The 22,755-nt window shown below is 43.7% G+C and overlaps 1 protein-coding gene across 8 annotated transcripts in view; it reads left to right on the forward strand.

Moving 5' to 3' along the window:
• The first annotated feature begins 8,057 nt into the window (after positions 1–8,057).
• HECW1 (HECT, C2 and WW domain containing E3 ubiquitin protein ligase 1) overlaps positions 8,058–22,755 on the forward strand; it is a 272,346-nt gene continuing 257,648 nt past the window's right edge. For 3 of the 8 annotated variants that reach the window (XM_032103814.1, XM_032103793.1, XM_032103833.1), the window contains exon 1: positions 8,058–8,267. Coding sequence is in view for 6 of the 8 variants with exons in the window: in XM_032103793.1 (XP_031959684.1) it covers positions 8,238–8,267 (30 nt within the window). In the remaining 2 variants the exon portion in view is untranslated. The remainder of the gene's footprint in view (positions 8,268–22,755) is intronic. The other 5 variants (XM_032103844.1, XM_032103861.1, XM_032103802.1 and 2 more) reach the window with 4 other exon arrangements.

Raw genomic sequence — 22,755 nt, forward strand, 5'->3', positions numbered from 1 at the left:
TGTGTACATGGAGTGGACCTGATGCGTCTCTCATATTGATGTATTTTTCAGTGGTACATAAGATAAATGTTTATTTTATGTAGGAATATAGCTTCGCTATGTTTTCTAGTCATTAGCTGAGACAGCTAATGGTAATGTCATTTAAGACAAATTGTTGGAAGCAAAGGATTTAGCTGTACTTCTCACTGAGCATAAAAGCATTGCTTGTGGGGTTTTTTCAGGCTGACGTTTAAGTTTAAAACTGCTGAAATGATTACTGGGGCTGCTGAACCTTCCTGGTGTAATTAATGCAACTTACAAGAAAAGGGAGTTATGCATGAAAACTTCAAGGACTTCTCTGCAGCAAGAATACCTTGAATATGTATGAGTTGGTTGTAAATAGAGATCAGAAATTGTGTGAGCACTTAAAGGCAGAGAAAGTTGCTCTGTAAACCTAGTAGATGCCAAAGAGCTGCTGCAAGCTGTAACATCTAAGTTTTGCAGACCTGGCCCTCAGTCTTCCCAGCTGAGTGCCATCATAGTCATGTCACTTGTGCTTCAAAGGCAGAGGTAAGGCAAATTATGCATATGGAGTAGTCATTTCTCAGTATGCAGCAGGTACAGTGATGTGGTGGCATAATTTCAAGTCTGTGAACACGATTTTAGATGGAGTTGAGGACTAAAAGGATTTGCCATGTCTGCAGAGACCTTGGTAGGGAGACCTTGGAGCTGAAATGCTAATAGAAAAGAGAAGCATCTATAAGCAAAGCTTTCATGATGAGCTAGAAAAACTGGCAGAGCAAGGGCAAGAGCAAGACGTGCAAGAGCAGAGCTGGAGGAGCAGGCAGGGCTCAAACAGGGATGCAAGGTTCAACCAGGAGAGCAGGTAGCACTTCTGGCCAGGAGCAGCAGCTAATGCTGTAGGGCCAGCAGCTTGGACAGCTTGGATAAAGCCTTGTTATCCTCTTCTGCAGGTGACAAAGCCCTGGGACCTGCTGACTGCAAACTGAAAAGAGATTGATAGTAAAGAAGATGAGAAAACAGCCTACACCAAGGTGCTAGGGAAGAAAGTTGTAAGCTATTATAATGCAACTTTGGTTTTGTCTTATTGCTCTCTTTTTTCTCCCATTCATTAAAGTAATTTATTAAGAAAATTGATACAATTTTACGTGCAGAAAAATTAGGTATTTGAACACAATTTAGTTTAATTTTTCCCAGTTTTGGCATGGGGATTCAAGCTGATGTTTTATTACTGGCTGCTGAAGTTTAAACCTGGCATGGCTGATATCAACCAAAGGCTGTCAGAAATGTTGTAGAAGGCTGTGTATGATCTCAGGACATCTGTCCTGAATGCCTACGACATGTCATAATAGGTTCTTTTGGCTGCAATTGGAAGGGATATGCTATTTAAGTGAATACCCACTTCTTTTCCCTTCTATTAGTAGGAAATACTGACAGATGAGGGAAGACAGTGGCAACTGAACCCATGCCAGGCTTATCTCTACAGTATATGCATGGGGAGGTGGATCTGACATTACAGAATGACTGAGGGTGGCTGTGAATCTGTGCTTACTATAGCTGTATTAATATAATTTTGATTTTGTAGATTTGTAAAAATAACATAGATCTTCACCCCTTATGAAATGGAGTGTTCATGCTGTTGGTTGGTTGGACTCTTGAGAAGCATTTCCCGCAAAAAAAACCAAAAACCCCACAAACCTGAAAATGTCAGAACAAAACAACTGATAGTTATGAAGCACTGTGACAATCAAACAACAAGAGCAGAAAAAATGTTTAGAAGAGACATATGGCTTACCATGCTGGCCCATTTTTGGTTGATCTTTTTCCAGTCCTTCTGCTCTCTCAATATAACCTCTCTCTCAGTCCCTCCTTTATTCCATAAGCCCATCTGCCTTCATCTGTTAATTCAGCCCTCTGTTACTACTGAATTGTTTATCAGCCAAATGAATGTAGATGATGAGCTCTTCTATTCACTCCAACCTAGTTGAAAACAGGTCTGCTACTCAGTGGTGGGCCGGTGTTGAGAAAAATGTAAATAATTAATGATTTGTCTGGAAATCCTTGAGAGGGAGGCCAAAACATCTGACCATTTGGCATCTTCAAAACAATTTTCAAGGCCTGGATGCAGGCAGGAATAATCTCATCTTCACCAACCTTCTGAGTAAAGAGTGATTTTTGGCTTAGTGTGCTTTCACAAGCTAAGAAGAACACCCCTGTTTGTCTTGAGCTTGATTCTCTTCCAGTTCAGTCTGGTAGAGATTTATGAGATGTCTGAACTGATCCAACAGGCTTAACTACTCATGAAAGGTGAAATTTCAACTTTTTTCTCCTCCTTGGAAAGCACTGCTTGTCCACATGCTTTCACCTCTCTGTAGTGTACCAGTGGGAGCTGTTGGTCTGACTCCTGTTCAGCTAGTGGAAAATTAACCCAGTAAACAGTGAGTACTGAAAGACCAAGGGAAAGCCTCAGCAAGAAGGTATGGGACCACCACATCAGAAATTGGGTGCAGAGCAAAACCAGAAGTATCCCCTTTCCACAAGGATTCATTTATCCCTTTTGAATACCCACTCTCATCAAAAGAAAAACTTCTCTGGCTGTGTTCTAGCACAATGTTAAGGCATGTATCTAAACACATTAATAGTTGCTGGTCAGTAATTTAGCAGTGTTGCCTGTGTGAAAGGTAAACTTGGTGAACTTCATCAAAAACTAGTCCTCTTGGGAGAGTACCTTCAAAACCCATTCGTGTAACTAGAGATTTTCTCTAGTTTGCCCCTTCAGAGGAGGTCTCCATTTGAGATTAAAACTAAATATATTTTAATTTAACCAAATCACTATGGTGCTGTGACTCTCCAGGGGTCCCTTCTCTTCTGGCTTAAGTGTTGTAGTTACAATGTAGGGCCAACTTTTTTCATAGACAATTAAGCAACTATCCCCCTCTTCTAGCAGGGATTCCTAAGAAGATAAGACTTGCATATATACTCTGGGTGTCCAGCTTTATGCAATCCATGCAATCTCTAAACTGGTTGAGACCTCTGATATGTATTAGATGAGGGAGTCTCAAATATACTGAGTTCTTTTAAGTTTTATAACAGCCAGGTAGAGGAGAAGAGACTCTGATAAAGGGTATTCCAACCCCCACTTTCCGGGTGTGGGAGAAAAAGCTGTAATATGAAATCACCATTCACTGAAGACATATCAAAGAAGCTACAGGAATACTCATCAAAATAATTTCATTGGTAGAACAACTTGTGGGCTCAATCTTTGTGTCATCGAACATGCTTTATGAATTTTTTTCGTTAAGTACAGCCTTAGTTGTAAAAATAATTGGTCTCTTAGTAGCATTATCATAGGCTTTACACAGGAAAAATATGCAGTGTGTTTGCCCACGTAGAATAATGTTTCATAATCACTCTTCTGTCAGGGATGCTAATATTTAACCTTCTTCTGTTTTGAAGCTGGTTATCATTTGCTCCAGAAAGAGAATCAAGGTAGAGGAAAATGAACTTAACAGGGGCAAATGTCAAACCAGTGTATATCTACATGTAAAAGAATTAGGAGAAACTGCAAAAATCAGGCCATGCAAATGATTGCAGCTGAGGGGCTAGAACTCTTTTGATCAAGTTGGTTAAATGCTCCAGTAATTCAGTTCCTCTGTAAAGAAATTTCTCTTTACACCCAGGATAAAACAGGGATGGAGTTAGGGCTGTTGCATAGCACGCTGTCTGCTCCTCTGAAGAAGAATATTTATGGGGGTGCAGTCCTACTAGGACAGAAATCACTTTTACACTTCCTCTATATCATTCCCCAACAATTATAATCTTTGGTCAATTGTTCTAGGAGACTGTCCATCATGGCCTCCCCAGATGTTCAGATCTGGGCTGCCGGAAAGGAAGGAAGATTACAGGGACTAAGAAAAAGGCAGCTCCTGCCCAAGAGCTGCTAAAAGAAAGCACTTTGTTAAGGCCTGAAGTCTGAGCACCTACACCAGACAAGCACCTCCTGCTGTGCATAAGTGTGGCATCAGCTGAGATACGAGCAATCCCATCTGTGTAAGCCAAAACACAGTAAAAAGCATCAGACAGCATCAGCCAAGAGCCTCTTTAAAGACAGTCTTTGTGTGTCAGTAACAGAGTTCAGAGTCCCAACAGAGCGAATAATCCAAAGTCAAATCCCACAGAAGACAGGTCTGAGAATATCACTTGGACAAAATGAGCCTAGCATCAAGAAATGCTGCCCTAGATCATCTGAGTGGCAGCCTCAAGAAATGCTGCCCTAGATCATCTGAGTGGCAGCCTCTATTGGGCGAAAATTGTGTTTATTGGTAAAATTTAGTGAATATTAAGTTGCAGAAAAGAGATGTACTTACATGGCATCTAGCTCAGCTGGAGATGAATCCAGCATAAAAACTTAGGATATGTCCAAATGTACACATGAACTGTTAAATTACCATATTCTGTCAAGGTGGTGGATTCCCACTTATCAGTCATCCAGTCTTTATTTATTCAAAGGCCACCCAGTGCCAGTGGCAGGATAATGGTTGTCCTCTTATGTTTGACTGATTCAAAGGGCAATATAAAGCTTAAGTTATTTGTGGACTTCATATAGCTTTAAGGCAGGAGCATCCCTAGTCAGTGATTTAGAGACTGACCATTTCTTCTTTCAGAAAAGCTTTCTTGGAGAAGGTTTGGGTCTGTTTGTACCCGGCCCCCTACAAATGCAAGGTATGAGTATACTCTGTGAGAGCCTTACTCAGTTCTACCATCATCACCCAGATCAGCACAAGTCTCGAAGAGAAGGACCTCAGTGGGAATTTTTGGGGTTTTTTTTATTGGCTGTAACACAAGAACCAAAACAGCTGTCTGTTTCTCCAGATCAAGGTGTGCCTGACATTTTTTAAGAATAACTAAATTCCCCATTTTTTTCCATTTATTTCATCAAAGCACTTAAAAATAACTACAAGGTATGCTATACCAAGTAGACATTCCTCTGATACATATCAGGCCTGAGCCACCAGAATGACAGATTTCAGAAATGCAATTGAATCTGTCCTGTGCCAACTCAAGAGTGTGTGTCTATGTACCTCAGAAGTATTTGGTAAGAAAAGATATGTTTGCTTCATCTCGCTTTTTCCACACCCTCCCCAAGACAAATTTTTCTTGCTTTCATTTCCTGCTCCTGCAGGACTACTCTCTGGCTGTCAAAATTCTGCAAAATTTCCTGTGAAACAGACATGCATTTTGGTCACTTGCTGCCTGAATCATCTTCATCTTAAGCTGCCTGCAGATCAGTCCCGAGGCATGAATAGGGCTTAGCTTATGTCTGAAAAGACACCAGGAGTTGTCAACAAGCCTGTGGGACAGCAAAATGTGCTGTTTTGCTTAGTCTGTGGGAGGCTGGGGAGTGTATAAAAGGTAGGCATATGAAATTCAGAGGTTTGTTTATTATATAGATAAGAATCTGAACTGCCAAAGTTTAGTCTAATTTTAAAGCTCCTTATGCATTATGCAACTCTCCTCCTTTTCAGTAAAATGCAAAGTTACAATGCAAACCACTTTATTTCCAATATGTATTAGTTTCATTCTTTTGAGGAACAGCAGGGCAAAATGTCCTCTTCAAAGCCTGGTTCATTTTCTGAACCAGTTGCCACACTAATCTTCTGCTCAGTATTTGAGTGTATGTCTACTGGAAGTGAGTATGCACTTTGCCTCTTGATCTTAATTTTGATCTCTGGTTTTACTCAAATTCCAGCAGGAGACAATTCTTAACTTCCTTCTCTTATAGGAGATTCAGGATGTTCTTTTCAGTCTTAAAGGAAAGCAGGGTGGTAGCCCATGAAGAAGAAAGCATATGCTGTATCCCCTTAAAGGGATTCCTCTCCCCAGGTCCACAGTGCATGACAAGGTCTTGTGCTTCATAGTTCATGGCCCTGCAATGTGTTCATGGTGGTTCTGACTCCTTATTGCACACCCATAATGTTAAGCTGCCTCTAAAATTCATAATCAAGACTGAAGTTTGAGCTGCTGGATTTAGACTGTTTTTAGGACATGTGCATTTATCAGGTTTTCCTAACTTACTGTTTTTGATAAAATTAACATATGTGTCCACCTTTGGAGATGAAAAGCATGTCTCATTTTAATACATGATGTAGGATTACACCAGTAACCCACAAGAGCAGAAGGAGCTGGGTAAAAGCTCTGAGGGGGCAATGAATCAAGAGTGAGGAGGCTTGGACCAGTTCTCTATTCTCTTCCAGAAAATTACTGTCTGACCTTTGGGGAAACGCCACCTTTTCATTCCTCTGACTCTCTCCCTCATCTCTACTTTTTTTCTTTCCTATTTAAACTTTCAAAGTGCAAAGGCAGAAGCACATGTCTACTGTAGGCAGTTCCAGTGTAAATGTTGATATACAGATTTAAAACAAGGAGGCAAATACCCATTTGGAGGTCTCCTGTAGGTATTTGTCATCATGGTCCACTGCAATCTATGATCAGTGGATGGCTTTGCTGGATGAGGAGAACCAGTGTGCTTGCCCAAACATCATCTGAATTTTTCAAACACCTGCAGAAGAGTGCCCTGAGACGCACATTTGCTCATTTGGACTTCAGGACCTGGCATGCCTTTTGATCTGCCTTGCTCCTGGGGAAGAGCTGGAGCTGCTTTGTGATGATCGGCGCCCATTTCTTCCCACTCTTAGTGCACAGGGAATTAGCCCACTCACTGGTATTGTGTGTGGGTAATTCTGACTGTTGATATATTTCTTCTTTCAGTAATGTTATAAATTACCGAGCCATTCTCCTCCTCAAATCCAGTTTGATTTTTCTTCTGAGGTTTCTGCTTAAACAGGATTCCAATTTCTCCTGTTTCACCTCTTTAAGAAAGGAAATGAGATGATGAAGTAGAAATTAGAGGCCACAATGTGTTTGAAAGTATTTTGGAGTTAATTGATTAGCGAATTAAAATAAGTATTTCTTGCACTGATACCCAGCAAAGTAAGTGTTAGATCCAAAGAAATTTGTATGAGGGAAGATTGCAAAGAAGGTTTTAGACACAAACTTAGCTTCATTTGTGAAGTTACTGGACACATTTGTGACTTTTATCAACATGTTTTTGCATTAAGATACAACTTAAGATCCAGAAGACTGTTAAAAAATCGATATATTTAGTAGTGGGTAGGTGTGAATCCACTCCAACAGGACGGTTTAAAAAAAGCGCTATTTAAAAAAACCTTTTATCTAGAAAATTAAGGTGAGGGGGTAAATGGGCCTCTGCAGGATTTTTCTGTCTTTCCCCTCTGCCAGCTGACAAGAAGAGCTGTTCTTCGGCCCTTTCGGCCAGTGGATGCAGACATAGCAAATTGCTGCTGGAAGCTGTTGTTCCCTGCAGTCCCAGCAGCTCGTGGTCTATTTTCAGTGAGCCGGTTTGCAAGACCTGCGGGAGAAATTAGTGTAGAGCACCTCTATCCCATCCTGAACTGTATTTTGAAACTTGCTCTTTTCGCAGCTGTGGTACTGACTTTCTTTGTCCTGGGGTCCAAGCCATAAAGCCCTGTCCAGGAGGAGAGGCTGGAGATGACAGTGGTGAAGGGTGCCTATTCCCTAGGGGAGGAGACACAGCTGCTAGAGTAGTAGTGCCGCCCAAGCTCTTGTTTAGGTGAGCGGGGAAAAGGCTTTAATGACCACCCCCGGAGGCTCTGGCACTGGTGAGCAGTTGGTGTGAGGGCGGCAGCCCCGAATTCAAGGGGCAAAGAGGAGAGAATAGGTTGATTTGTTTCCGCCTCCATGCCCGATGTAGGGTGAGCTGGGTTGTGTGCGGTGATGTCCCCGTGGGATCAGCCGAGGAGAGCCGGGATGCCGCGCGGGGAAGGATGGTGTTAGAGGAGCGAGCGGGCGGCCCGCGGGCGGGCTCCGCGGGCAGCCGGCCTGGGACAGCGCCGGGCGGGCGGGAGGAGCGCTGAGGGGCGGGCCGGGCCGCGCGGCGCTGCCGGGCGCCCACCGCGGCGTGTGGGTGGCTCCAGGCGGCCGGCACCCAGCGACAGGCGGCGAGGTGGGAGGAGGCTGGCGGGGCGGAGGAAGAGGAGGAGGAGGGAGCGCGGCGGTGCTGCGAGGCGTATCAGCCGGTGCTGGACTATGGTGCGGCTCGGCGGGGGCTGACACGCCGGCACCGCGCCCGCCCTCCCTCCCTCCTTGCCGGCTGACAGGCACGTGTGGGATGTGAGACCTGCCCTCGCCGGGGGAGCATGAGCTGTGCCCAGGCCGGCATTGTCCAGGTACGAGGGGCTGCTGCCGCCCGGCCCCGGGTGAGGGTGGTGGAGCCGGGGCGGGGGCGGGTGGCGTCGGCTCCCAGCGGAGAAGTGCGAGGCGGGATGGAGCTGGTAGCGGCCTCGGCTCCGGGAAAGGCCCTTCCCGGGGCGGGCAGCCCCCGCCCGGCCGGCGGGATGCGGTGGCGAGTCGTGGGTGTGCGCTGTCACTGTGCCCGGCTGCGCGGTGCCGCCTTTGTGCCTCGGAGGTCCGTGCGGGATGGGACCCCCGGCCGTGCCCGAGAGCGCTGCCCTGGGCGGGGGCGACGGTGTGGAGGGGTCGCTCTCCGAGGAGCTCATTGGGCCCCGGTGGGTTACGGGCTGAGCCGTCGGCCTGTCGGCTGAATTCCACTAGCGAGCAAATAGTGTAGAATTATGATGAGCGACGTGCCGGCGGGGATTGACATCATTTGGGGATGTAGATGCACGGAGGCAGTGATGAAGAGTCCCGTGCCAAATTTTTGGTGGTTACGTCCCTTCCTTGTAAAAGCAGAAGCCCCCAGTTTTGGTTCTTGGCTCCCTGACAATGCAGCAAAATTTAAAGCTCGAACTGCCTTTTTCCCCCCCCTTCTCTGTTGCTGTAAGCCAATCTTGTGACTTCATATTTTGGTTATTACCTTGTGTTATTATGTAACTGCATTTTTTGTTAGCAATTAAATAAAATAACTTATAAGTATGTTAAGAACATTGCCCTAGCCTGTAGCATTGTCAAATGCGTTTCTCATTTTGCAACCTGCTTAGATAATGGTATTGTACTGACATGGGCAGTACAATTCATTTTGTTCTCTCGTGCATCGTTTCCCGTGTGTTTCTCTGTACTTGCAGAAGAAATCACTCGGCCTGGGTTTAGATTTTTGCATCCTGCTGTTTGGAGCTGCAGTAGTGCCTTTTTTTTTTTATGCTGCACTCAGCAGAAGTGCGTAGTGAGACTGTACAACAGTCAGTCAGGCTGTGCTCCTGTCCCTGTGTTTACCAGCACCACTGTTGCGTTCTGTGGGGCACCTAGCCCTGTCTGAGCAGGGCAGCAATTAGGGGCAGGGTGCTGCTGTGCCAGTGGTGCCACATAGCAGGTGGTCAGCTGTGCCTTTCTGATTAGTGCTCATGTGAGGATTGCAGTTATTACAGTAATTCATTTTAGCCTGGGGATTCATTTTGAAAATTTGGGTATTCCACTAAGAAGGGATTATCATTTCTCTGTGTAGTACGTGTGTTTTGTGAAGAAGTGGAGTATGGTTTGTATCCTGGCTGCTCTCTCTGCTTCCCTTCTGTCTGTCTCTGAAGTGCACACCCAATTTGGACAACACAGGTGCAATGTTGATTTTCATGCTGGAAGCAGAAGTAGATGTAAAAGGCAGCACACGCTTAGTCAACCCACAACACTCATCCTGTCAATGCAGTCTCAGTCTAGTACAGGCGAAAAGAGTATGTGTTCTTACAGAGGAAATGTGTGGTCCATTTACTTGTTTGTTTCAGGAAGGTGAGCAGGGAGTTAGCTCAGAACAAAGAGTGGTTGGTCAGATGGCCCGCATTTGTGAGCAGTGAGCAGTATGTGAGTTAAGGGTGGATGGCATGTTTTGTCACTTGTGTGATACTATTGCTGATGTGTTTCTGACTTAATGTGACCTGAGCTTTGGACTCCTAAACTTTTAGTATCAATCAGCTTACTCATTTGAAACCCGAGCAGGCCAGAGCATGAACTGATCCACTCAGTGACTTTAGCAGGAACCGTCAATATCTGAATGTGACGGTGATATATTTGAAAGCAAACTGTGTACATGTGCTCAGAACATCCCAAAGAATTGATCCCAAATCCATATGCTCAGTATTTTAAGTGCATTCTAATAAACAATATAGTACTTATTCTTTTCCAGTAAATAACTGGCTAAGACTTGTTACTAGAGTGCATTTTTCAATGGCTTTGTGTTTCATGTACATGGCATGCGATCTGGCATCCTTTGCCATTGTGAGATAATCCCTGTGAAGCTTCGTGGAGTTTTGCACGTGCTGTGTCTGATGCTAAGTAGCGTTCATTCAAGGTAGTGCTAAATCCTTCTCCTTGTCTCCTTTTGAATAGTCTTCTTACAAACAATGCAGTGACTTGGAAAAATAGTGAGAGTGAAATTTAGCTTATTGGCTGCCTTTTGAAATACCGCAAAAGATGCGGCCAAGGTATTGTGGGGAGCATTCGAGTTGTGAGAGTGATGGTGTTGAGCAATTGGTGTTGGGTCAGGAGCTGTTCTAACAAAGAGGATAGGCTGCCTGTGTTTTAAACCTGTTGGATCTGCCTTGTGGATACAGGCATTACGGTTGCCCCTGTGGTTTCACCTCTGAAAGATGCTTGTAAAAAATACCCAGCAAAACAACCTCCTCATTTCCACACCAGTTAAACATGCTGCAAAGTTCAAAGAGAAGGGCTTTTAGTAATTAAAAAAAACAGTTATTCCAAAGTATCTTAGTTTGGGATGATAGATTTTGCCAGAGAATATAGCTTGTCTTCACTATGACTTTTGATCTTTCTAAATATCTCTATGGTCCTATGTCTTTACCTGTGTAGTTTCCTCCAAAGTTAGGGGTACCCACAAGGCCTGGCTTCAGCATGTATAGAACATAGTCTTTGTGGGCCTCCAGAGACAGGGAGGAGAACTCAAGCTTTAAACAAGTGCTCTGGCTCACTGTCCTTGCTGTTCTGTAGAACGGGTGCTTGCCAGTGTAAGCTGAAGTTATGCCTTTGTGAATACTGCCCCAAACAGTTCAGCTGGGTATCTATGTACATATGTGGCTTACACGAGTGGATCATGCCTAGAGCTGCCACAGCCTTCCAGCAGATACAGCTATGAACCCTGATTGCATTGGGAGTCATCATCACCTCAGATGCTCCCTTGGCTCCAGTGGCACCTGTGCTGCCGGGAACATTGCTGTAGCATTGGCCGTTTCCCTCAGATTGGCTTGCAGTATCTGGAGGATGATCCTGCCCATACGGGTTTGTGTATCTGCCTATTAGCCGGAAAAGGAATTGTGACACCCCCTTTTCTTCAGGATGTCTGTTGTTTGTTTACACTCAGTGGCTTTCTCGGTTTTGGCAATAAGGAGATGAGTCAGTTTTGCTTCTGTTTAAGGCTTTTTTTACCCATTTTTTCTGTAACATTTCATGTGCTGTTGTGATTCTGCAATGGCAAATACTGCAGGTGTTTGGTTTAATTCCTTAGAAGTGTATTTCTATTGGCTATTAGATATCGTGACCATTAATTCTAATAAATTTTAGAACAGACTAGATCCTACGTACTTCCATATTTGTCCTAAAACATAGCAATACTTTGTTTTCTACTGGTAATATCAGAAGGGTGGGGGTTGTGCAACTCAGAAAAAAAAAAAGTGAAGCCAGTAGTGAAGGGCAAGATAAGATGCCACCTACTCTAGCTGATGTTTTCCAGCTGAGATTTGAGGCCAGCAAGATGCTTAGAATTAATTAAGAAGAGATGGCAAGGTTCTTTGATGCAAGGATTCCAGGGTCATTTTCCTTACAGTTGATGAATGGTGGCTAGGCTGTATGATGGGCTTGTGAATCAGTCTTGGCCTTTTTTGATCAGCCGTGTCTGGCTAGGGTATCCTGTCGTTAGCTCTGAAGTAGGAAGTTGAGGTTCTTCAGGCAGGGCTCCTTCAGGAGATGCTGGGGCTGTCCCTTGGCAAGATGGTGTCCTCAATCCCAGATGTTTGTGGAAAATGGACCAGAAAGACTGGTCCCAACTACAGGTGAAATGGGCTGTTGTCCCAGGCAGCAGACTGCTGGGGGCAAGAGGCTGGCTGTGGACTGCTTTTGCTTTTGCAACAGGGAGGAGTTGGGTTGAAGCAGGGCAGCAGCTGAACCTGAAGCGGGGTTCCCTTGCTGCAGTACCTGTTGCAGCTCCCATTTGTCCTCTCCCTCCAGTGGCGGCAGCAACAGAAACCACTGTCAGCTCCTCGGGACTCTCCTTCCCCCAGCTTTCCACTTATAATCTCACCCTCCTTTTCCATGAGTTCCAACAGCCTTAGCTTGATCTCAGCTCCTCATCCTTTTGTCCAGAACATTGCCTATAATGCAGATAAACTGTGAGATGGCTTGGGGGCTGGGGTAGAGCGATATGGCAAGTTGTTTCTTTTAGATCTTAAAACAGGGGGAAACCCTGGCTCTTGTGTTAGAAATATTGAAGTCGGTGATCAGCGCTGTGTTCCCCAGGGAATTGCTGTGCTCCATTGTATTGCAAAGTTCTCTGAGGACGCAGCAGTGCAGGCAGCGTTCCCTTGCTGCAGAGCAGAAGGTCTGTGGGAGAGAGCGTGTGCACAGCAGTAAGGAAGCCTATTATTGAGACCTACGCTGTGGTTTCATTTTGTGCATGTAGCAAAACAGGCTCGCTCTTTCACACTTTCCAGATATTTTTATATTTCTCTGCAGATGCTTGTAGAACACCAACATTTGTTTGGTTTCAAGCCTGAATTAAAATTCCCAACCAATGTCTGGAGGCAAAATCAAAAAGGCAAGTATTTCTCCCAGAATTAAAACCCATTTAAATTTGAGAGCTGTTAACCCATTAAATAGCAATGGAGTATAGAATATCTCTTGGACTGAATCACTTGTGTTTAAAATGGAACATGCTCTAAGAATAAATGGCTAATTGCTTCAATGTAGTCAATATGGAATTTAGAGATGACTGACAGAATGATTTGTCATCCATCTCCATAGCAGGAGTCATCTGGGAAGTCTGTGATGTTAAAAGCATTTGTTTCTATTACCACCTTTTACGTAGTTTTGTTAATGAACTCTTGAACACCAGGACTGAAATATGTCATGTGGTATAATTAATTTTTCCATTTCATAGGAAAACGTGTGCCATGTGCACCTTCAATTACCAAATCAGGTTCATCAGGTCGTGAAATGTGTGGTTCAGCAGGCCTGGTTTTTTAAAGGAAGCAGGAGCATGCTTTACTTCTGGTGCCAACAAAATGCTTTCACACGTCTCCATGTAAAATTTAGGATGGCATCCTGCAGGCTGCGGAAGATCTGATGTTGTGCTACCCACTGTTTTCTTTTTACAGAGAGAAGGACTGGTTAGGAGTAACTCTGAAACGTGTGTAAGCAGAAGAGGTGGAGCAGGAAATTGTCTGCTTTTCCCAAGGGAAGAAGGAGAGCAAGAGATGGGGGGAAATGCTTGATGAGATGGTCAAACAAGTCATTCTTTGCTGTGTGCTGGTGAAATGCCTGAGTGCTGGTTGTACAGAGCAGAGATGGGTCAAGAAGCTGTTTGTTCTCTGGATCTTAGGAGTTGCCATGACTTTTCTTCTTCCCCAAAACAAACTATCCTGCCAAAGTCTGTCTCTTTGGCGGAATGTACGTTACATGTTGTACAGACTTTGCTAAGATAGGTAAGAAGCAATGAAGTTGGGGATAATCCAGCTTTGCTTGTGAACTGTATACAGCCTGTTACAAGGCACTTCCTGAACTGTTTGAACTGCAGTCCTTTCAGTTGGATTAAATGACTCAGGTGTGTGGGGCTACCTGTCTGGGTACTCTTACAAGTGCATGACAAAGAAGGGGGATGAATGGGATCGTCTGATGTCCCAAGCTGGGCAACTTGCTGCTTTTCTTTTGAAATCTGGGCCCTTTCAAGACTGATAGTGTCATTAAAGTAGGAGGTACTGTCTTATTCCAATGTCTTAATGCAGCCTCAGGAAAATTTAAATTTAGAATTTACATGTTAATGCAGAACATCCATCAAGTATTGGGTTATTTGCCAGTTTTCTTTAGTGATGTGTTAAAAAAGGCTATGCAAGAGGCCCTAGGATTTTTAATTTAAAAAAATATACATACTTTCCTTCATTGAGGTATGTTTCCAACTGCGTGGTTGCCTTAAGAAGACAAAGAAAATACTGGATTTACTCTCTGAAGCGGCATCTTGATTTAAGTAGTGAAGTTTAGTTGCCACATGCTTAACATGAAAAGTGGGGTAAGCAGATGAAATATTTAATCCTAGAATCGGAACACACGTTTCCGAGATGATGCTGTTTGACACTCATGAAATGCCCAGTAGCCATTAGGTTGTCTCTATCCTTGGTTACAGGCCCATGAAAGCTGTGTAGAGATAAGGAGTAAGGTCTTCCCATGAACTCTTAAGTTGCCTAATTTGACTGCACCATGCTCTCAAGTGGTAGTCAATGTGAGGTCAATACAATGATGCAGAAACATTACATACGTACCCTGAGTCACAGGCAAGACATGATGCTGAGATAAAGTGTTGTTGAGTTTGGTTTAAGAATGAGCAATGCTCCTTTAAAGTTATTTTTGAACTTTTCTTGATGAAGGGCAGTGCTGCAAGGCCTCTGGTGACTTTTTTTTTTTTTTACAGAATTGAATGTCATAGGGAAGCTGCCTGTGTCCCGTGCCAGTGTGAAGCACTGACGTTTTTTTTTCTCATTACTTGAGCAGCAGGCTAAAGCAGAAAGAGCCATAGGTGTTACAGACCAGACATTAAGGACTAATGAGCTGAACTGTATTTTCTCTTCCACTTCTTAGGCTAGAAAATGATTCCAGTAGAGAAACACATGGTCCTGTGCTAGAACTCCCTTCCAAAACCGAACACTTTGGTGGTTTATTAAAAGTCAGGCTACCTGATTTACCTTCCTTTTTGTTTCTACTTCTTAATGTTCCTTAAGGATTTTGCTTTGTGTGTAAAATTACCCATTTTTTTATGTGAACAAAGCTCCTATTAAAGAATAAGATTTCTCATTGGACTAAAGGCAGCAGTTCTTATGTTGGTCAGGAAACTGCATCCTGGTTAGAACATTACCCACTCTTGAAATCTGACTTTGCGTTACTCTTTCATGCTCCTCAGAACTGTCACTCTCAAAGAATCCTCTTTGCAGATTTTCAAAGACTCCTTCTCTGCACATGTGTTTTCATTCTCTTTGATAGTCTGTTTTCCCCTTCAACCTTCCCCCTACTCAAGAACCAAGTGATTGCGAAGTACTATTCTTTGCAATGCAGTTTGCTACCCAGGTAGCATTGGTCAGGCAATTTTATGTTTCAGATAATTAAAACGTGTTTAATAACTCAGACTAATTCTCCATACCCAATAACATGATGTAGGCTAAAGCCTTAGTAATCTGTATTTGAGCAATTATATTAGGGCATTTAATTAAAAACATGTATCACGTAATTGTAAGTCTCTGAGTTCTTAAATATTGGTATCTTTTGCATAGCGCAGAAGAGGGTACTTGCTTATCAGGAGGTGCTTAGGGCAATTTACAAATTAGGTTTTACTGTTGCTGGGGAGGGAATGAAAAAGTTTGGGATGTGGGAACAAAATCACAAGCAGAAATTGCAGCAAAACTGTAGCAAATGTGTGGTAAAGTGTTCTGGGTGCCTCTGTGTGTTCAACTTGCCAGTTGAGTTACTGGAGTTTGTCTAGAGGTGGATCCAACAGTAGGGTGGAAGCAGATAGCATCTTTTAGAGGAGGGATCTAAGGAGCAGCTGCTTGACTTGCTTGTTGGAGCCACACGGTAATTTTTTTTGACCTGCCAGCTGTATTGTCTTATCCATCTTGGAAGATCATCAGAAGCCCAGGGAAGTTGCTGCAGAACTTCTAGAAAGGGGCAGGCTGCCCTCACGCCCCCTTTCCCTGTATGTCTGCCTGAATCTGTCTGCAAAGGTGACTTTTGAAGTTTGGAATAGGGGTAGTGGCTCAGGCCAGTCTCCCTGCAGGGGTGTTTCAACCCTGCACCATCACTATCTTTCAAAAAACCCCTAAAAAATGGCTAAGGCTTTGGGTGGAAATGAGTAACAACTTCCCAAAAAATAGTACAGAAAGAAGTTGCTTGATTACAGCAAAAGGATGATGTAAGGCTGCGGGGGAGAGGTTGTATGTTTAAACCTCTGTTTGGAGTGGGAATAGAAATGTTTCTGGTAGAGCCTCTGCTTCTGTAAAGTATCTTGGTTGCCTCGTTCATATCAGAATGATTTTCTAATGGTTATAAAATGTGGATTTTTTGCACATGTGTATGAATTATTTGTTGGTAAAATACGATTCTGAGGTTTGGTCTCCAAGTTAAATATATGCCTGGTTTGACCTATTTTTTCCCAACCTAATTCTGCCAGTGCTGTGTGCACACGTGATGTTTCCTGCTGAGGAAGTCCTGCTGACCTTAGAGAGACAAGGCACCTTAGAAAAGCTGATGCATAAGTGGTGGTGGTGGTAGTGGTAGCAGGCTCAGGGTTTGCATGAGGTGGGCTGTCAAGCTGGCTGAGCAAGGGGAAGATGTGAAATAGGGTATTTGAGGAGGAGTCTGATTTAACACCGTATTATCTGGCAGCTCAGGAAGGGTCATTGTGAATAATATGCTTGGTTGACTTGTGACCTTCTCACAATAGGTCTGAGAGATGGACAGGAGATCAATCTGTTTGATGGCCTTCTAATAACTCACTGAAAACACAGTTCATCTGCTTTAGCTACCTGGACCAAAAAGGATATAAATGCAGCATTGCTAATCCAAATAATCCTTGTGGGACCATGAGAGGGGACATCCACATGCTGAAATGAAAAGTGAAAAGAGGGCCTTTAGCAAATGAAGATCTAAGCTGCTAAGTCTACACAGCATGTTGTGATCTTACTAGCTTATATCCAGGACAGTGTAGCCATGTTTCGTGCAGTGCTGCACCAAAAAGAGAGACATGACAGATTATCTTGAGTTGGCTGCGTGCGACTGGTTTATGTGCAGCTCTGTTGTCGCCAGGGCTTTTATTCCCTGTGTAATGAAGGCAAAAGTAGCTTGCTGCATCTCTGCCCCCTCAGCATCATCGTGCCCTGGGTTAGGTGCAAAGTTGTTTAGGAGTGCCTGAAGGGAGGCAGGTCCTCAGAAGCAGGAGCTCCAGAACTGGTGTGTTGGGTAAGGCCTGGTGCTCAGGGAGGAGCTGCCCTTCCCAGGAAGGGTGTTACTATTTCTCTTGTACCCGATCTAGATCAGACCTAGATCTATGACTTTCCAGGAATGTGTCCTAACAGGCAGGGAGCTTCTCTAAGTGTGTGTGAGTATGGGACATGCTTTACACCCATCTGGCCAAAGTTGTTATGTTCTACATGGAAGATTTGAAGATTCATGGAGCCAGAGAGCAAGAGGGAGCATAATTCTGCTTTAATGGGTAGAGGGGGAGTTTATGCGTGCCTTTGCCAAGAGCTGGTTCCTGTGTTTTATATGCAGCGTATCACGTGGGTTGTCAAGACTGGTGTTTCTGAGACACACAGGAACAGAACACTAGGTTCCTGAATCCTGTTATGCTGAGAGCAGGACTGAGTAGCAGTGAGTACCATTTTCAACTTCAATGCCTAAATTTTGCGTAAACCCCATTCTTTTGATCTGGCCCAGAATATCTATGTTCAGTCTTAGTCTTTAGAACTGTTTTTATTCATGCCTCAGTGATGCATCCAGTGGGAATTTGCATGTTCATTTGGCTTGTTTTATGCAGTAGTTTTTTCTGTGGAATCCTGGTAGCTAATGGTGAGTATGAAAGCTTTCAAATACAAATTCCCATGTAATAGGATACTGATATAATTCAGTCAGAGCTTTGATAAGCTGCAGATCATATGTGGTAACCAGTTCTTCAAGCCTCAGAAGACCTTGGATCAGAGCCTAGAAAGTTGTTGGGCTCACCGCTGAGTTTGAGTGAGAAGATTAAGGTGAGAGATTACTGAGAAATGCTTTCCAGGTACACCACTCAGCCAAAAACATTGTCTTTCCATAACCACTTTCCTTGATTCTCTGTTCATGGATTCTGATGCATGGTAGAATGGGAGGGAGACTTTGTAGCTGCAGAGGTCTCAGTTGGACTTCATGCAAACTGCGGGTTTCTCATTACAGAAACACAGTTAAAACTGCAGTTCATTATAAATGAATAGAAAAAGTTTGCTCCCTCTAGGAGCTTTTAGAGGTTTTTTTGTTTGTTTGCTTGTTTCCCCACACACACATTTTTTAAAGGAAGCAGGAGGTAAAAAACTTTTTCAGCCTAAGTCAGCAGGCAAATTCTGCATCTGCTGGAGGTAGCAAGTCTTCTGTGTAATGAACCATTTTTATGTAATTGCTGTGAAGGAAAAAAAATAGTCCTATTTTAGAGCAGAGAGGGTTGGCATTGAGAAGACTTTTTCAGAGACTGCTAACCAGTTGTGATGTTCCTCCTCCTGCCATGGTTCAGATCCCTGCAGTGCTGTCCTGCCAGGCTTACCCGGCTTCAGGTGTGGTTCAGGAGCTTGGACCAGCCCTTGGCAGCCCTGCTGAATGCTGAGTCACAGGGAAGAGATGGAGACACAAGTAGTACTCAGATCTGTGCAGCACTGATGGATTATTTGCTGAAAACTAGAGACCCCCACAAATCACAAGCACGTCATCAGTTGTTGACCAAGATTGGTGATATAATTTTGATGCTCATTTTCCAATAGATGGCTTCTTGAGTAAAGAGCTGAATTTGTCACCGTGTGAGCTACCCTGAGGCTACCAAGCCTCTTAAAACCCCCCAAAAATTCCATGTATTTTTAGTTGCATATACTTTTTGGGAATGTGTGTCATTTATGTGTAGACATTTAATCACCCTTGTTTTGATGACTCTTTTCTTTGGAGTCTCTCACTCCCAGTGAAGACAGGTGACCTGGCAGGAGCAAATCCAATGCACTGTGAACACGCAGCATAATTATCTTCCTGAAGTAGTTCTGGAGCATGCATGTGTGGGAGGAGGGGAGGCATATTAAGTAGTGGAGCTGCATGAAAATTCGCCAGTGGAACAGTTTTCTGTCAAAAAAAAAATGCTGTTTTAAACAGAATCAAAATGTTCCTCATGAGAACGTGTTTGTACTGCAGCTGGCAACTGTTCAGAGGACCTGGAGCCCTGCAGCCTTGTTTAATGATCAGATCCAGTTGGGAGAGATCAGACATGGAGGTGTGGCAAGGTGTTGGTTGTTGTTGCTTCAGCTGTAAAGAAAACTTCAAAATGCTTCAATTTCCCACAGTGCAGAGAATGAGACTTGACCTACTCTGCCATTTCTTAATACAGCCCTTTCTTAAAAATTATCTCCCATCTCCAGCTCACATCATTAAAGCGCTGTTCTATTGTATTTACTTCATGGAAGCCTGGGGCCCATCTCACTGCTTACACCAAGTTCATTTAAGTCACTGATCTTGCACTAGGGATGCATTTGACCCATGATGCCTTAAAATAACTGTGGAAATATTCACTGCATATTTATGTGGGACAGAGACCACACAGATTTCTCAGTTTGTAGTTTTCTAATGCTTGTGCACTGGAAAACAAAAACACATCAGTGAGGGAAACCTGTCCCCCAAACATACACAGTTGCCTTTTGGCTTGACAGGATCACCTTGAATGGGATCCCTGCTGCCTTCTTAAATTCAATTTTCCCACTTTAGATTCAAATGTTATGCTAGCAAGTTTCTTTTTTTCCCTCCTGACACTGCTGGGAGCAATTTTTTTTCTTCTCATTATCTCTACTTCCTTCCACCTCACAAACACTTTTTTTATAGTTGTTGGAGCCTATGTTTGGGCTTTCAAGCATCTGGTGCAAACTAAGCATAGTGCTGCTGTTTGGGCCCTCCTGGCTTCAGTGGTATTGGGACCTTCTTATTTTTGTTTGCAAAATGGCTTGTATTTTGACACAATGGGGCTATCTTAGGGTATAGCAAAGGCAGCCTCCCTCACCAGATTGTTCAAAAGTGGTCCTCATCAAGGAGACAAATGTCCCATTTTGGCTTCACTTCTCTTGTGGCAGTCAAACCAGTCATCAGTGCAACAGAAAACAATGGCTTCAATTAACGTCTTACAGTTTTGTGGTCATTTGTCTTATTCCTTCAAAGACCTTCACTCTTTGCCTTGTGGGTTGGTCTGGTATATTGAAGACCATCCTCCAGGTGTTTAGCCTGGCAAAACATGAATGTGGAAACTGCGTTTTTTTAGTGTGGACACTTGACAGTGCATTTGTTTGACAGTTGAGCCGTTCCTTGTTCAGAGCATGCTGCACAACAACAGCAGTTTGTCATCTCCTAAGTAAGATGAAGAAAGAGACAGTTAATGGATTATTTTAATATCCTGAGATTATTTCTGATTCTGTTTAGTTAATAAATTTTTTGTGCTTGTTTCCTAGCACTTGTCTTGCATCTTGTGTATACAATTACCTTTCAGTCTTCCCCTGGTCCCCAGCTCTTCTGCTGCATGGTGGATTGGAGGGTATCTCTGCTGTGCCACTGGTTCCCTGGTCAAGGTACTCACATAGCAGGAGGCAGAACTAATCTTGAAGTGCTCTATTAGCTGGACAAAACTTGGAGGTGTCAAACTTTTTGTCTGTCGATGGATAAAGCAAGAAGCTTTATCACTGTGCTTTCTAGTCTTTTTCTAGGCTGAAAGATATTTTGGATAGCCAAATATATATGTGGAAAAAATATTTTGACAAGTCCTTTCCCTTTCCTTAGAGGTGTTCTGCTGTCCATGGACAAAAATGGGAATCTTTCAGAGATCTTTGTCATGCTCTGCCACAAATATTTAGCCATTTTCAGTTTTTTGACCCAAATTTTTCAGGTACTAAATGCTCTTCTAGCAGGGATGTGATCTCCCATAGGAATGTCAAATCTGCCATTCAGTTATCTATGCAACCTGCATTCTTCAGGCCTTACAGTTGTTTGGTTTCTTTTCTTTTTTAGTTAACGTTTTTTTTCTTAAAGGGCATTTTCTGTATTTCAGTCTGTGACCATTGCCTCTGGTCCTATCACTAGTTACCACTGAGAAGAGCCTCTCTTAGTCTGCCTCACTCCATCCCACCAGCTGTTTATGCACATTGATAAGATCCCCTTTGAGCCTTTTCTTCTCCAGGCTAAATAATCCCAGTGCATCCTTCTGCTTCTCTAGCCACTCTTTTCTGCATGTTAGTCATTCCCTTGGGTCAGGACATGCATTTGTGTGCCTGCATGGAGAGCTGTGTCAGGGAAGTGACCCGGGTTGGAAGTAACCAGTTATTTTATGCTGTGTGTTCTTGACCCAGAATGAGGTCTGCTCAGCTGTTCTGTGAAGGCTTATGGCAATGCAGGCAAAGACTGGGAATAAGAAGTGGGAGGAAGGTAAGGTGTTTCTCCCTATGGAAGTGTCAGTTTATGCTGGCCTAAAGTGTTTGTGACACTTGTCACCTGTGTGGACTGTGAACAGATGTGAAGGCCTAAGGGTAAAAATCTTTGGTCTAGACTTACTAAGGCAATGAAGATGGTGTTTTGAAGGGATTTTTGTCTGCTGTTGTGAGAAAAATAATTTTTCTGTATTATTTCTTTACCCTGACCCCAACCATTTGCTGCTCGGAAACTTGCTGAACTGTTTGTGCTTCTGTGGATTTCGTACCTTTCAACAGAAATCTGCTCCGTGAAATCTCCTCTGCTTTCCTCTGAACCTACCTACACTTTCATTGTATTTGAAAATGAATTTCACAGCTCAACTAGCTGTTGCATTAAGAATCACTTCCTTTAGGATGCTGTGAACCTGACTCCTACTGCTTTCTCTTGATCTCTCCTCTCCTCTCCTCTCCTCTCCTCTCCTCTCCTCTCCTCTCCTCTCCTCTCCTCTCCTCTCCTCTCCTCTCCTCTCCTCTCCTCTCCTCTCCTCTCCTCTCCTCTCCTCTCCTCTCCTCTCCTCTCCTCTCCTCTCCTCTCCTCTCCTCTCCTCTCCTCTCCTCTCCTCTCCTCTCCTCTCCTCTCCTCTCCTCTCCTCTCCTCTCCTCTCCTCTCCCCTCCCCTCCCCTCCCCTCCCCTCCCCTCTTCCCTCCCCTCTCCCCTCCCCCCCCCCCTCCAAACCGCTCTCATATCTTCCCTCAGCTGTCTTTTATCCTTCCCTGAATCTTCTCTTAATCTTCTCTTCTGCTTTCATCTTTGGTACCTGCATGCTATCCTGCTCCTGATTTGTCACCATTATACTACACACTCCTATTTTTTGGATACTCCTTTCGCATTAAATCCCAGACTCATTGTCTTCTAACTCCAACCCCCTAATTCTCAGCTTTGCACTTTTGTTTTAGCTCTGGGTATCTTGTGTGGTCCTGTTCCACTGCTGTCTGATTGGGATACAATCCAGTTTCTTGTATGTGACCCCTTTTTCTCCTTTGTCTCCTCCCACCACCAATATTTTGGTCAGGGACTTAGTCGAAGTATTTGATTTTTCTTAAATTTTTTTCTTTTTTTTTTTTTAATTAGACCAAATTCACATCTGTTCTCACATTATTGCAGAATGTAATTTTCTGTTTGTCTTTGTTGCCAAAAATCTTTGTCCATGATTTGGTAATTTTTCTCCTTTTGTATGGTAATCTTAAAGTCATCAGCTTTCTGAAAGTTAAAACTCTGCTGTGAGGGCATTTTTCTCCTCTGTTGCATTTTATTTGAATCCCAGGTCAATTTCTT

The sequence above is a fragment of the Corvus moneduloides genome, chromosome 1, assembly GCF_009650955.1.
Source record: "Corvus moneduloides isolate bCorMon1 chromosome 1, bCorMon1.pri, whole genome shotgun sequence".
In the NCBI taxonomy this organism is placed as follows: Eukaryota; Metazoa; Chordata; class Aves; order Passeriformes; family Corvidae; genus Corvus; species Corvus moneduloides.